Source organism: Calliphora vicina, chromosome 1, assembly GCF_958450345.1.
Source record: "Calliphora vicina chromosome 1, idCalVici1.1, whole genome shotgun sequence".
Lineage (NCBI taxonomy): Eukaryota > Metazoa > Arthropoda > Insecta > Diptera > Calliphoridae > Calliphora > Calliphora vicina.
This window is the reverse complement of record NC_088780.1, coordinates 11,296,043-11,310,972: the sequence shown is the minus strand read 5'-3', so window position 1 is coordinate 11,310,972 and position 14,930 is coordinate 11,296,043. Positions and strand designations below refer to the sequence as shown.

The window sequence follows — 14,930 nt, the reverse complement described above, 5'->3', positions numbered from 1 at the left end:
AAATCAATTCAAAAATAAAAGTTTCTATAAGTTCGTAAATAAGGTTCCAAATGCAAAAAGGACGATTATCTATGATCACTTATATTTTCAATCACTTATAAAATCAAGTAAAATATAAATGTGGTTATAAGTCGGTAAATAATGATCCAAATGAAAATTCGTGACCATTGCAACCAAACATTTTTTATATCAAGAAACATAAACTGGCTAGCGGTCCAAATGAAAAAGGACGATCATCTGTGATCACTTACATTTTCAACCAAGAATCGATTTTTTATTACATTACATACTTGTAGAACCATAAAATATCAGCGAGCTTCGGAAAACGTATATCAATCCTCCAATTCTTAGAAATATAAAAGATCACAGATTAGAATTACCATCAATCAAGTAAAGGATAAGGTTGATAAATACTCTGGGAACTCTGCACAATCAATTTCAATGGTAAAAAGTGGTTCACAGAATTTCGTTGTGAACGTACAAGTATGGAAGATGCCGAAGGTTCTGGACGTCCAATTGAGGTCTCTACACAATTGAAAAAAATCACTAGAGATTGTGGAAGTCATAGGCATCTCATATGAAACAGTGGTTTCAATATTGAATGTTCACTTGTGTATGATAAACCTTTCTTCAAGTTGGCTGCAGCATTTGCTCACAATCCGGTGCCCACATGTGCAGTTTCCATGAATAAAATCCATGTTTTAGGCTACGAATTGCTATCGTGATATTCCCATGAACTTTTCATTCACAATAGTTGATTTTGTTCGTAACAGCTGTTTATTGTTTACAAAATTCCATCTAAATATTTCACAACATGGGGAATTTTTTCACGTGAACAAAGTTTATGAACGAAAAATTGGGGAATGAAACATATTTCATGTGAAATATTGTTTCGCGAAAAATGTTAAATATTTTTAGGTGAACAAATTTTTTTTTTGCAGTTTTTTTTATTTTTTGGAAAAAAATTTTCGAATTGATTTTTTAAAATTTAAAATTTTTTTTTTGTTTTTTAATTTTTTTTGTGAAAAAAAATTTGGGTTAAGAAATATTTTTTTCCTATTTTGACCCATTGTATGTCCAACTTACTATGGTCTTATATACGTCGCTGCAAAGGTCTTTCAAATATCTATCATTTTATATCCATATTGTCTATATTAATTAAGGACTTAGTAATCCAGATATAGGTCAAAAAACGAGGTTGTCCTGGTTTTTTCCTCATATCTCAGCCATTTGTGGACTGATTTTGCTGATTTTACATAGCAAACTTCTCGAAAGCATGTCTGAAGATTTGGATCCCGCAGATATCAGGGGTCTTCAGAAAATTGATTTGAACAGTCAGACAGACAGACGAACATGGTTTAATCGACTCCGCTATCTATAAGGATCCAGAATATATATACTTTATAGGGTCGGAAATGAAAAATGTAGAAATTACAAACGGAATGACAAACTTATATATACCCTTCTCACGAAGGTGAAGGATATAATGAGCACAGAGGTCAAAGGAGACTAATTTGTTATCCAAAAACCTGTGCTTCATTCAAATGGCATGGATTTATGGAAGTAAAAGCGATCACATGTAATTATTTTGATTTAAAATGATTTTTCGAATCGGGGATCTCAAATAATCATTGTTTTCGAAATAATTGTTTAAATATTTATAAATTTATTTTCTGTTTACAAGTACAAAAATTCTCGTATTTTTGATACATATAAATTTGCCTAAATAGTTATCACAACTTAACTAATAACTAAAAATAATTTTGTGATTTTTTCTAACTTAATAAATATAAACTAATTACTATTTAAAATTAAAACTAATTAAACTACAAATGCGTTATATCTATAGTATTTGTACCAATATTTTTCTCATCAATTGTGTTTTCATTACGTGTTGATTTCCTACTAAAACAAGGAAAGAAATACCATTTCTCATGGAGACCAAAGGCTTCGCCATCACTCAAAGTTTCTGGGAGTTTTCTAGAATTTAGAGAAATTATTAATATGCTTAAATTACTGGTAGATAATTTAATACTTACTTGTTTAAAGTTTCTGGCAGACATAGACACAAACCAGCACCTATTAACATTATGACACTTATGAAAATCGAAGGCAAGGGCTGGTAATAATTGCCCAAATAAATGACATATGAGTTCAAGAAACTGCAGGCATAACCCAACACATGTATATTGGCCACAGCACGACCTCTCACACTGGTGGGCACAATTTCGGTGCAATATTGAACCTCAGCATCGTAGGCCACCACAGCACCATAACGACCTAAGCCCACCATTATGGCCAGTAATATAGCATTTGATTTGGGATCCAGAAAGGCTATTAGGAAACCAGTAACAGCTGTAATTATGCTGCCACCTAATAAGGATACCGTGGCCATACCTTTGCGTCCTATTATATTTTGAAAGGCAATAATGGTAAGACCAGCGGGCACATAAACTATTGAAGAAAAGGAGAACAGTTTAAAGGGTGAAGTACCCAAACCCTCCATATTACGTGATATAATATCAAAAGCCATGGTTATGATGACACTATAAATAAACAAGTGTTAGTTGTATTTAATTAGTATAAAAGGGAAATATTTAGCCTACCTTTTGACCAGCAATATAATGGTAAATTTCCTTAGACGCGGTGTCCTAAACATGCCCCAAAATGTATCATCATTTTTAATTTTCTGCTCCTCTATGGCCTTTTGTTTGTAATACTCCACAAACTCATCGAAAACTTTCTCTTCCACCTGGCGGCCATTGAATTTGGCCACACGTTTTAAACATTTAACAGCCCGATCATATTTTTCTCTAGTCAACAGCCAACTGGCCGATTCACAAGTGGCCAAAGGATATACAAACACTAGCAGTACTGGCAGTGAGGCAATTAATAAATAATAACGCCAGCTTTTAACCCACAAAGCAAACCAGGGGGAGAATATGCAACCCGTGCAATAGAAAGTGGCCGTTATAATATTGAGACCAAAGGTGCGTTTCTTAGGATCAAGATATTCAAAGGCTGTAAAAAGAAATAAAAAGAAAAAAGGGGAATTAGTTTTATATATTATTGCTGCAATTATTATATGGTAGCTAACTACGTCATTGTAGTTTATAGTTTAATGACTTGTTTATCTTAATTTTACTTTTTATTTAAATTTATTTATTTATTTTTGATTGCTTTAAAAAATTTTAAATAAGTGTGTATTTAACTAACAATTTATTTATTTAGTATTTAATTATTATTTTATGTGCTCTATTCCTATAAAAATATTAAGTCTATATCATATATTATACGCTGTTGCTAGTTAAAGTGAAACAATTTAATAAACTGATGCAATTTTTAATTAAATGTGTTAGGTTAATCTTTTTTTTCTAAATCTCTAAACAAACTCAATAGAGTTGGTTAAATATTTACAAAGTAAAACAATTAGCGACTGGCCTAAACTTAATAACGAGGTTCAGGATATCTTCAAAGAATAATTTTCGTAAATGGGTTAAAGAAATTTCTGCAAAATCTATAAAGTTTTTGACTTTTATAAGTTCAATGCATATATGTCAAAAACTTAAGCGTGCCATGTATTTTATTATTGCATCACCCGTTGGTGTGAAAATAGAGTAATTTTGTTTATTTTTTTTTCATTGACTTTTCTCTCTCCTTCCCTTCTATGTATTTATTCTCTGGAAATATGTACTATGTATTTCTATTCAAATGTTCGAAAGAATTAATTCTTAATGCCATTTTCTAAATCAAATTAAATGTTTTCTCTTAAGCGTTCCGTTTATAGGTTTTTAGAGTCAAATCTCTTTCCGCCTAGACATTTCTTCAAGTTTGAAAACAAGAAATAGTCACTCGAGGCTAAATCTGGAGAATAGTGCAGAAGTGAGAGTATTTCGTAGACTAATTCATGGATTTTTGCCATGGAAACTGAACATATTTTTTTGCATACGGTTGTGAGCAAATACGGCAACCATTTTGCGGAAAGCTTTCTCATACCCAAGTGATCATTCAAAATTGAAACCAATGAGCCATGTGAGATGACTATGGATTCCACAATCTATTACACTTTCAATCTCCGATCGGTCAAAGCTAGGGTATTCGAATTATTCGATTTTTCTCTTGGTACAATAAAACGAATAATTCGATTAAGAGACTTTAACTTGTTCGAATAATTCGATCACACGTTTAAAATTAATCGAATTATTCGAATAATTTAATTTTTTTTAAAAAAGTTAAGATTCAACTTTTAATGTCGGCTTTTTAATATTTTATTGTTAAAGAAAAACAAAAAATAACGTTAAAGTTAACAATTTAAATATTGATAATGTTAAAAAACATTCGAAAACAGTCCATCATTAAATTTTCAATAGAAATGTTCTGATCAGATTGACTCCCGAACAATCCACAAAACAATTGACTAGAAAACCCTTCAGTTTCCGTTTTGGAGCTATACTTTAAAAAAATCGAGCTAGTTGGACATGATCCTGAATTCAAATACAATATAAACGTATTAAGATCTTTTTTATGTCGTTCATTAATTCGGGTTTTAAATATTGTATCATACATCAAGCTCTATCAACGTTGCCGAATTTTTGTCTTGGGGAATTACACAATAAAGGGAATCTGTCCAAAGTTTGATGACAATGAGTCAGTGAACGTGGCTAATTTGAAGTCATGATTGATCAGTGCATGATTGATTACCATGTTAGACAAAGATGTCCAACGATGTTTAACATCATGTATAAGACGAACTCCTTGCTTTTCTTGCAACAAAACGTAAGTTTGCAATATTTGTGTTTATCATTCGATTTATTAAATATTTTGCAACACATACATATATTTTGAGATCAGATAATGTAATAATTATTAACGTCATCCTCAATATCACTATTTCAAAATCACATTCTCTATCACATTCAACTCCACTTTAATCTAAGTTAAAATTTTGATTATTAATTGCGATTCTTCTAATATTTTGCCAGCTAAATAACAAATATTTTATTCCGTACCTTTTATTTTCATTGGTTCAAGTTATTTGTCGAATTTCAGAAACAATACAATTTTTGTAAGTCATTAAATTTGGAATTATGAAAAATTTTAAGCAATATATGAACATTTATTCGTTTTATTCGATTATTCTACATAGAATTGTTCGAATTATTCGTTATTCGAAAATGGCCATTTTTAAATTGTTCGAATAATTATTCGTAAGAAATTATTCGATTAATCGAACGATCATTAGTCGAATGAAAACCCTAGTCAACACCATAGCGTGTTTTTTTTCAATTATTTCGGGTTTCTGGGCATCCAGAAAGTTCGTCATCTTCCGCGCCGCAACGAAATTCTGTAAACCACATTTTTACCATTGAAATTGATGGTACATATGTAGTTCCCATAGCTTAGCCTTAATTTTAGTGATGTTTTTTTTCCGCATAAAACAATGAGCAACGAAATTCACTTTTTTACAAAGTCACGAGGTAGTCTGCTATCAATGGCTGTCACACACAAATTAAATGGCGCAGCTTGTTCAACTTTTGACAGGAGTCAACTGACAGATGCATATTGACAGGAACAGTGTTGCACTTTCAGTTAAGAGCCGGGAAATTCAAAAAGGACTTATTGGCCCCGCACTTGTATTACAAAAAGGCTTATTTAATACGAGGACGTATTTTTATTTATTCATTCATTCAGTTACAGAATCCTAGCCAATAGGCCATAATCGATTAAAAAAACATGCTGATAATCATTCAAATTAATTAATTCAACGATTAATGAATTCTATTTAAATAAACCAATTTGAATGAAGTTTTTATGGAATCTACGGCGAAAATTTTTTAATTCTGAATTAAGATTTTAGTGAATTAAGCTCAAATTTTAATATAAATTAATTTTTAGGCGCACTACAGTCGTCTTCAGCACTATCGTTTGCATAGTGTAAAGCCAATATGAACCTGCACTATCAAACAATCGATCTCTTGCGTCTAAATTAGGTTGTTTTGTAATATCATACGTCTTCGCAATGACGATTGGCAGATTCGGAATGAAACCAAAAAACTTGGGCACTGGCTGTTCAGAGTTACTTTTCTTCTACAAATATAGCTTGATTTTAGGGTTCGAAGGACCAAACTATTAATTCAGTTAATGCTTTTTGTGGTGATTACAAACAAACTATTAGAGGAATAATTTGGCGCAATAAAAAAAAATGTGCTTAATTTTAAAAGCAGCCTCCATGGGCATTAGGTTTACTTCAGAATTTTAACTCCGGAAAATATCGTACGCGTTCTTTGTTAGTTGTGACAGCCTTAGACCAGACGAGGCACCTGTAGGAAATTGTGTTCCCGAAATAAATTCACTGTTTGATTTTTTTTAATAAAGCCGTAATATAACAAAGGCACTTTAATTTGGTTCATTTGATTTCACTTTTAAAAAGACAGACAGTGATTGATCTTTCTAGTAAAGCCATAATATAGCAGAGACACTTTTTGTTCATTCTATTCACTTTAACAAATACATATTCATGTATTTACATCAAAAGTAACACACATAAAGCCTTTTTAACTGTCTATTTTAAATTTCACACATCACAATCTCTACTCACCCAATATATACATAAGCATAAAAAATGTATCCGTTGATAAGCCGGAAATGAAACGGCTCACAGCAAACATGCCCACATTGTTGACAAACGAGGATAAAAAGTCTCCCAAACCACCCGACAAAGTACTCAAAATAATGGCAGGCAACCGGCCCAGACGATCAGCCAAGACACCAAAGGTTATGGTGCCCACAACAGCACCCAAATAATAAAATGATTGACCCACTGCCGATTGGTAAGCTGAGTCACAAACCCAGTTTAGCTAAAAGCAAACAAATTGAAACACACATTAAACTAAACACAATTTTTGTGCAGTGTATACATAAAAAACATTAGCATACTTTAAGGAGCTTAAAAAAAATAAATTCTTAAAATTTTCAAACTCACCTCAGTAGTTATGCTTTCGTAGCCATTTTCCTTTTTATAAAACCACTTACGACACACTCCCACTTCCGCTTTCTCAAATACACCATCATTGAACTCCAGCAAAGTACAATGAGGATTTGAGAAATTCTTATAAATGTTGTTGATTTCGGAAAATGTTTTATTTTGCAGCTGCTCGTGATAGCACCAGTAGTCGGGTGTGAATGAGATGAGGGTTTGTGAGAAATAGTGCATGGAGGACATGAGATTGGTGTAGCCATACAACAGGAGCACCACCAATTGATAACGACCATAATTACCGCACTTTTCTAAAGCTCTTTCGAAATCCATGTTGTTGCTATAGTTTTTGGCTCTTGAATGTCTGGCTTGTAGTCAAACCTCTCAGCTGACGGAAAGTTTTAAATGTTAATTCTTTTTTTGTAGTTATTTTTAAATATTAAAAATGCTGGTTGGTATTAATTAATGTCGCTGTCAATGCTGTTGCGAACCTTTCTCGGAGTCTACTAATTTCACAAGAAATGTCAGACGTTTATTTTAAATATAAACTGATTTTAAATTTGTTTAAAACACTTATTTTTTTTCTAGCTTGTTATTACTGTTGTTGTTTTTATCTAAATTTTCTTTGTTGATTTGTTGATTTTTAAATTTTTTTTTTATTTTATTTTTTATATATTTATTATTATTTTTTTTTTATTAAAGAAATACGTATGCAAGTGGCTTTGGCTGATTTGCTACTCGTAGTATATCTACCGTTTGGCTCAACGACACAACAAACGTTTTAATAATTTGTTGTTATTTCTTTTCTTTTTCTTCTATTTAATAATTTTATTTTGGTTTATTTTTAATTTGCATTTTTTATATTATTTATTCGTAATCTAAACAGCACAGATTTATGTTAATTATTTTATGATTTTTGTTTCGTTGATCTTGTTGTTGATTTTGCGATTAAGAAATTGTGTGATATTTGTAAATAAAAACCGCGATCGCATGTGTTTTATGTTGGGGGGTTAGTTGAGCTTTGAGGTGCTAGTTTGTTTTTTTTTTTTTGCAGAGATCGGTTGGTTGGTGAGGAATTCCTGAGAAACGTGTGTGTCTTCATTACTGCCTGCTTTCCATAAATTATCAATGAAATTTACAATTTGAATACATTTTATCTCTTGATGTTAGTTATTTGTGTTGATTCTCAACTCAAAATAGTTAGGTGTATTTTAATATAACAACAACAAAACTAGTTCACTAAGATTCTAATAAAAAAAATGTTTTGTGGCTAGATTTTAAATTAACACTTTATGGGCAGTAGGTTTTTTTGTTTTTTTTTTTTAATAAAAATTGTCATTTATAAATCACGTTTTAGAGGTTCGAAGGACCACACTAAAATATAATATGGGTAGATAAGACTAAATACTTTGTTTTGCAAATATTGTAATAAAATGTTGAAATTCTATAATTGAAAAGTTTCGGCTTTTAATATACGAAGGACCATACTTTTATTTATTATTTTTTAAATTGAGAATTATTTTCCTACATTAATTACTGAAGTGAGAAACATTTTGAACTTTTAAGCATCTGAACAATCAATATTTTGAAAACTAAATGTAATTTTAGCTTTATTTTATTAAAATAAAAAATATTTTGATTTTTTGTGTCTTATAATTCACACTTTGAGGTTCGAAGGATCATTTTTTATTACAATGCTATATTTGACTGGGCGGTGTAATTTATTACGGCTGTTACACGAAACATGCAGTTTTAATGGAATTTTGTAATTGATATGAAAGTCCCAACTTTTAAGGTACGAAGGACCATAATTTCTTTTTATGATGTTTGTTAATGTTGATTCCAAAATAAATCCACTAAATGCTGGTTCACACACGTCAAGTTTACTTGCGCAAAACTTGAGTTTAAAGATGAGAGAGGTGAGGTGACTGGAAACATTTTCATCTTTTTCTTCCTCTCTCTTCTATAAACTTAAGACTTGAACCAGCACTAAGATTACGCATTACCCAAATTTTAAGGTACGAAGGACCATAATTTCTTCTTATGATGTTTGTTTATGTTAATTCTAAACCAACAACAAAATTAATCCACTAAATACTAGTTCATACACGTCAAGTTTACTTAAGCATGTCTATAGTTTATAGAAGAGAGAGGAAGAAATAGGGGAAAATCTTTTCAATCTCCTCTCCTTTTTCATCTACAAACTTGTGAACCAGCACTATGATTACGCATTGCGTGTAAAATAATACAATATTTTCCTGGATGCTGTCTTAAAATTTGCCATATTTTAAGAAGTCAGTGTTCAACAGAACCTTTCATTTAATATTTTATTAATCAACTTAAATATTGCCATCAAATTCACAAGTACTTTAATTTGATTGTCAAAGCTTCTGATGTTCGAAGGACCATACTTTATTAAACAGGGGTACCGTTTCATTTATTTTTCATTAGTTACACTTACTCGTCCTGACTTCATTGTAATATTAACACTAACCCAACAGAGTTTGCACCGTAGTACCAACACGAGATCAATATGAAGTTCATACACTCAAAATCCGGTGTCCGAAAGGTCACACAGTTTATAGAAGACAATGAAGATTATTCGATTCAAAGCCAACTCGGAAATTCCTTTTTAATCAATTCTTAAATTCAATACTCATGCCTCCCAATAACATAGTACATTGTATTCATCGAAAGTAATGTGGTGGTTCAGCAGAAGCCATCTCCTTCTATTAGGAATATCATTTCGCCGAGGTTTCTGCGTCGTATAGAGGATGTATGATCGATCTAACATCCATTCAATACCTTTATGTACTCAAAACATTAGACGAATTTACAAAAAAAAATTTTCTACCAAATCCAGTGATAGTAGGTTTTAGTAGTTTTGCAGCATTCCCAGGTAGAACCAGTTCTACAAAGAAACTGGTCACCACTCGAATATTAGGACAGTTGTAGTACATACAAGATCCCAACTCTTTCCAATGGCCTTCTTGCAGCAGTAAGAGCGACTCTCGCTTAATTCATGCACTTTATAACATGCGTTGGAAGCTAAACGTAAACTGTAATGATACCAAGACATTTGGGTCTGACAGGTTGAAAATTAAGTATCCTGTATCCGAAACTCACTCCTCAGACCATTTCAATAGATGAACAATAACGACTAGACGGCCTTTCCTTTCCCCAGCGTTTGGTGAAACCTAATACCCCTTTGGCTTTATTAAGAGTTTGTGAAATGTGAGAATTAAAATATAATTTGTTAAGAATTAGTGTGCTGAATTCCCAATAATTTATTATCAAGTAATTCGCCAAGATCAAGGAATACTCATTAATCGAGTATCTACAGAGTACTGGACTTCATCTGAAGAAAGTCATTTGTTTACATTTTTTCAAATTCAGATCCATTAAATTCTTATTACACCATTAACTAAAATTATTCAGATCAGCTTGAAGTAAGGAACATTGGTTAGAGTGGTTTTTGCTAAGGAAGAGTTTAATATTATGGCCACACATCAATATTTTGGAATTCTTAATGCAAGATGGTTGATCATTAATGAATATTAGAAATAATACTGGACCCAAATGAGACACAATAATGTCTGGCTTTAAGATATGTGGAAATCCATTTAAGAAATAAAAATGAAAGTTGAAGTTTGTCTAATTTATACAGAAGAAGATCATGATTCACTTTATCGAATTTACATTTTATTATGAGTTGATTGAGTCTACTTTTCATTTTTCTTTCGAGGGAGATGAGCTAACTGTTCTTTCAGTTAGTGCTGCAAGTGAATAAAAAAAATTGTCTTTAACCTACAAATGTCAGGAGAAGAAACTGGCAAATACAGTCAAAAACATTCAGTAGATATATCAATTGTATGACATATATATTTGTTATCGATTTTATTTGAAAAGGTCTTGCCTAATCAAGTGTTGTTAGAATAAAAAAAGCGAGTTAGTTACCCTCTCTCTCAGAAGGAAGATGGTAGTCATTGTCTGGTAACTTTGTTAAGTAATTCATATTGTTACGAAATTGCATTATTAATTTGAATTAAACGGTCTGTAACGATTGCTTGCAACATTGATTTTCACCAGTAGATACCTCTACTTATCAACAATGTTGATAACATCCTGTTACTTACATTGTTTATAGGTATGATAACATTAACTGTTAAAACTGCTAACATTAATGCTGCCAAAAGCTTTAGGTGATCATTGTGGAAAGTCCGTTAGATAATTCATGAAACTACTAGAACATGGTACCGCGTATATAATTGCTGAGGAGTTAGTGTATCGTAGGAGCTATTAGACTTAACATCAACTGCATTACCAGTGTATTCTTATAAATTATAAAGTGTGTGTATTTAAATTGTTGTGTAAATTTAAATAAATAAAGAGTTGTTACATTTTGTAAACTATTGATCGCTTTTATTTGCATTAAAAGGAAATAAACCACCGTTTTTAAAAGGTAGAAACGTAATAATATGTTTTGTGATCAAAAACTCAAGTCTCATTAACGAATTGTTAACGTGATTTAGACATGTACACATGTGGGCAGAAAAATAGGTATAAGCATTGCATTTTTTTCTAGTGTAATTCGCCTTTCAAATTAAGGTCTAAATGTAAACATTTTGCTAAGAACAATAGGTAATAATTTACACGGATGAAAAAAAATCACCTGTTTGGCCGATATGTAAAATTTTGACCCCTCTAACCCAGAGAGTTCTTGACCGAGCTTGTTTAAGACTAAACTTGGTGTAAATTCTATCCCGATCGAAAGACATCGATTTCAAAAGTTGATTCACTTGACATGAAATCCCATTTTACATTCAATTTGCAACTTAAACATTTAATATACCTCTCTTAAAGGGTTAAATTCAAACACACAGTACATTTCAGTTCAAATAACTTAAGTGATCGATCATTTATTATCATTTTGATTGAAATAATCTCACGATTAATTTTTTTTGACATGCTTTTGCAAATGTTTTGTAATATCCAGACAGTTTTATTTTCGAGTATGTCAATACCCTTCCAGGAATAAACAACAACAAAAAAAAATGACATGAAATTGTTATAATTTTCAAAATTTCTCACGAAATATTTAAACAAAATTTGAGATTTAAAAGTATTCATATGCAAAAAACCGGTTGTTTTTAGAAAAAAAAAACAAAATTTGTTTTCAATTTGTTTATTAAATAAAAGTTTAGTGGTTGTTAAATTAACAAAATTTGATGTGACATGAATAATTGATACAAACAGAAAGCGCCCCTAGACAACCGATAAACAAATAAATAAATTTATTGGATAACGTTATTGAGAAATGCGGAAAGAAACTGAATAATTTTTAGGACAGCTAGCTAATATGTTAAATAAAAGTAGACTAAATAAATATTTATTTGTTTATAATAAATTTATGAAAAAACTGGAGATTTTTTATTAAAAAACTAACAGAGATTAGTTAAGCCTCTCAGATATAGAGGCCTATAATGATCTCCCATAGAGAGAGAGAGAGACCTTCTTAATCCTTAAGATTACTATAGATATTAAGAAAGTCTTACATACAGAGGGCAGCAAACTGGAGTGTAAAATTATTCTTTAAAATGTTAATTTTAGCTTAAGTAATTATAATTATCACAAACTTATTAGTAACTTATAAACTAATTTAAAAATGTGTTAAATCTATGTTATTTGTATAACAAAACTTTTCATCAATTGGTTTTTCCTTAGGTTTCGATTTCCTATTAAAACAAGGAAAGAAATACCACTTCTCATCAAGACCAAAGACCTCACCATCACTTAAAGTTTCAGGAAGTTTTCTAGAATTAAAAAAGTATTAATAAATTCAATTCAATTTCTTTTAAATTTCAGAATACTTACTGGTTCAAAGTTTCGGGCAAACACAGGCATAAACCAGCTCCCATTAACATAATAATACTGATGAAAATCGAGGGTAAAGGCTTGTAATAATGACCCAAATAAATGACATAAGAATTGAAGAAACTGCAGGCATAGCCCAACACATGTATATTGGCCACAGCACGACCTCTAACACTGGTGGGCACAATTTCGGTGCAATACTGAACCTCAGCATCGTAGGCCACCACAGCTCCATAACGACTCAAACCCACCATTATGGCCAGTAGAATAGAATTTGTTGAGGGATCTAAGAAGGCTATTAGGAAACCAGTAACAGCTGTTATTAGGCTGCCTCCTAGTAAAGAGGCTGTGGCCATACCTTTGCGTCCTATTACATTTTGAAAGGCTATAAGAGTAAGACCAGCGGGCACATAAACTATCGAAGAAAAGGAGAACAGTTTAAAGGGTGAAGAACCCAAACCCTCCACATTACGTGATATAATATCAAAGGACATGGTAACTATAACACTTGAAAGAAAACAATGATAATATTGTCATTAAATGTTTTAAAGCCAATTTTAGGGCTTACCTTTTGATCAGCAATATAATGGTAAATTTCCTTAGACGTGGAGTTCTAAACATGCCCCAAAATGTATCATCATTTTTAAGCTTTTGCTCCTCTACAGCCTTTTGTTTGTAATATTCAATGAACTCCTGAAAAACTTTCTCCTCCACCTGGCGGCCATTGCATTTGGCCACACGTTTCAAACATTGAACGGCTCGATCATATTTTTCTCTAGTCAACAGCCAACTAGCCGATTCACAGATTAGTAAGGGATACAGCAGGAATAAAAGTACTGGAACAGAGGCAATTAATAAATAGTAACGCCATGTTTTAACCCACAAAGCAAACCAGGGTGACAGCATTAAACCGGCACAATAAAATGTAGCCGTTATAATATTCAGGCCAAAGGTGCGTTTCTTGGGATTAAGGTATTCAAAGGCTAAAAGACAACAGTAATTATAAAGATCAACGAAATCAAATCTTGTTTTACTCACTCAATATATACATGAGCACAAAAAATGTGTCCGTAGCCAAGCCGCAAATAAAACGGGTAACAGCAAACATTTCCACACTGTTGACAAAGGAGGATAAAAAGTCTCCCAAACCACCCGACAAAGTACTCAAAATAATGGCAGGCAAACGGCCAATGCGATCGGCTAAAATACCAAATGAAATAGTGCCCACCACAGCTCCCAGAAAGTAAAATGATTGACCCACAGCCGATTTATAAGCTGAATCGCAAACCAAGTTTAACTAAAAAGAAATAAAGCGAAAACTACATACTATAAACATGTCCAAACTTGTCTTGAATTAAAAAAAAGATCCTCACCTCGGTAGTTACACTTTCGTAGCCATTTTCTTTTTTATAAAACCACTTGTGGCACTCTCCCACTTCGGCTCTCTCCAACACACTGCCCTTCAATTCCAACAATGAGCAATGAGGATTTGAATAGTTCTTGTAAATGTCATTGATTTCGGTAAAAGTTTTATTTTCCAACTGCTGGTGATAGCACCAGTGATCGGGTGTAAATGTAATAAGTGTCTGAGAGTAATAGTGCATGGAGGCCATAAAATTGGTGTAGCCATACAACAGCAGCACCACCAGTTGATAGCGGCCATAGTTACCGCACTTTTCTAAAGCTCGATCGAAATCCATGAGGATCCTTTTTAAACTGAGGTTTTTAGATGTTGATTTGTTCTAATGTTATTGAGAGTTCTTTCCTGGGAAAAAATGATCGGTTGTTACAGTTGTCTTTGAGTTCAGAAGCCTAAATCCAATTGTAGTGCGAAAGTTTATTTATTGTGATTATTGCGGGTGCTTCTACGAGCTGCTCCCATACTCTACTAATTTCACAATTAATGTCTGAAGTTTATTTTAGCTAAATAATTTGATTTTTTTAAAATCAAATTTTGTTTTTTTATACCCTTCACCTTCGTGAGAAGGGTATATATAAGTTTGTCATTCCGTTTGTAATTTCTACATTTTTCATGTCCGACCCTATAAAGTATATATATTCTGGATCCTTATAGATAGCG

At 32.0% G+C, this 14,930-nt stretch overlaps 2 protein-coding genes across 2 annotated transcripts; both read right to left on the bottom strand.

The window, feature by feature from the left end:
• Positions 1–1,787: 1,787 nt before the first annotated feature.
• On the bottom strand, positions 1,788–7,609 carry LOC135963961 (organic cation transporter-like protein). The gene is made up of 5 exons (XM_065515986.1): positions 6,983–7,609; positions 6,599–6,857; positions 2,607–3,021; positions 2,040–2,546; positions 1,788–1,980 (listed from the first exon to the last, which is right to left on the bottom strand). Exons 1-5 carry the CDS (start codon positions 7,307–7,309, stop codon positions 1,827–1,829), a joined length of 1,662 nt encoding a protein of 553 aa, XP_065372058.1. The 5' UTR covers positions 7,310–7,609; the 3' UTR covers positions 1,788–1,826.
• A 5,026-nt stretch (positions 7,610–12,635) lies between these two features.
• LOC135949169 (organic cation transporter-like protein) lies at positions 12,636–14,621 on the bottom strand. Its single transcript, XM_065498640.1, has 5 exons — positions 14,224–14,621; positions 13,889–14,147; positions 13,419–13,833; positions 12,851–13,357; positions 12,636–12,789 (listed from the first exon to the last, which is right to left on the bottom strand). Exons 1-5 carry the CDS (start codon positions 14,548–14,550, stop codon positions 12,636–12,638), a joined length of 1,662 nt encoding a protein of 553 aa, XP_065354712.1. The 5' UTR covers positions 14,551–14,621.
• Positions 14,622–14,930: the final 309 nt, after the last annotated feature.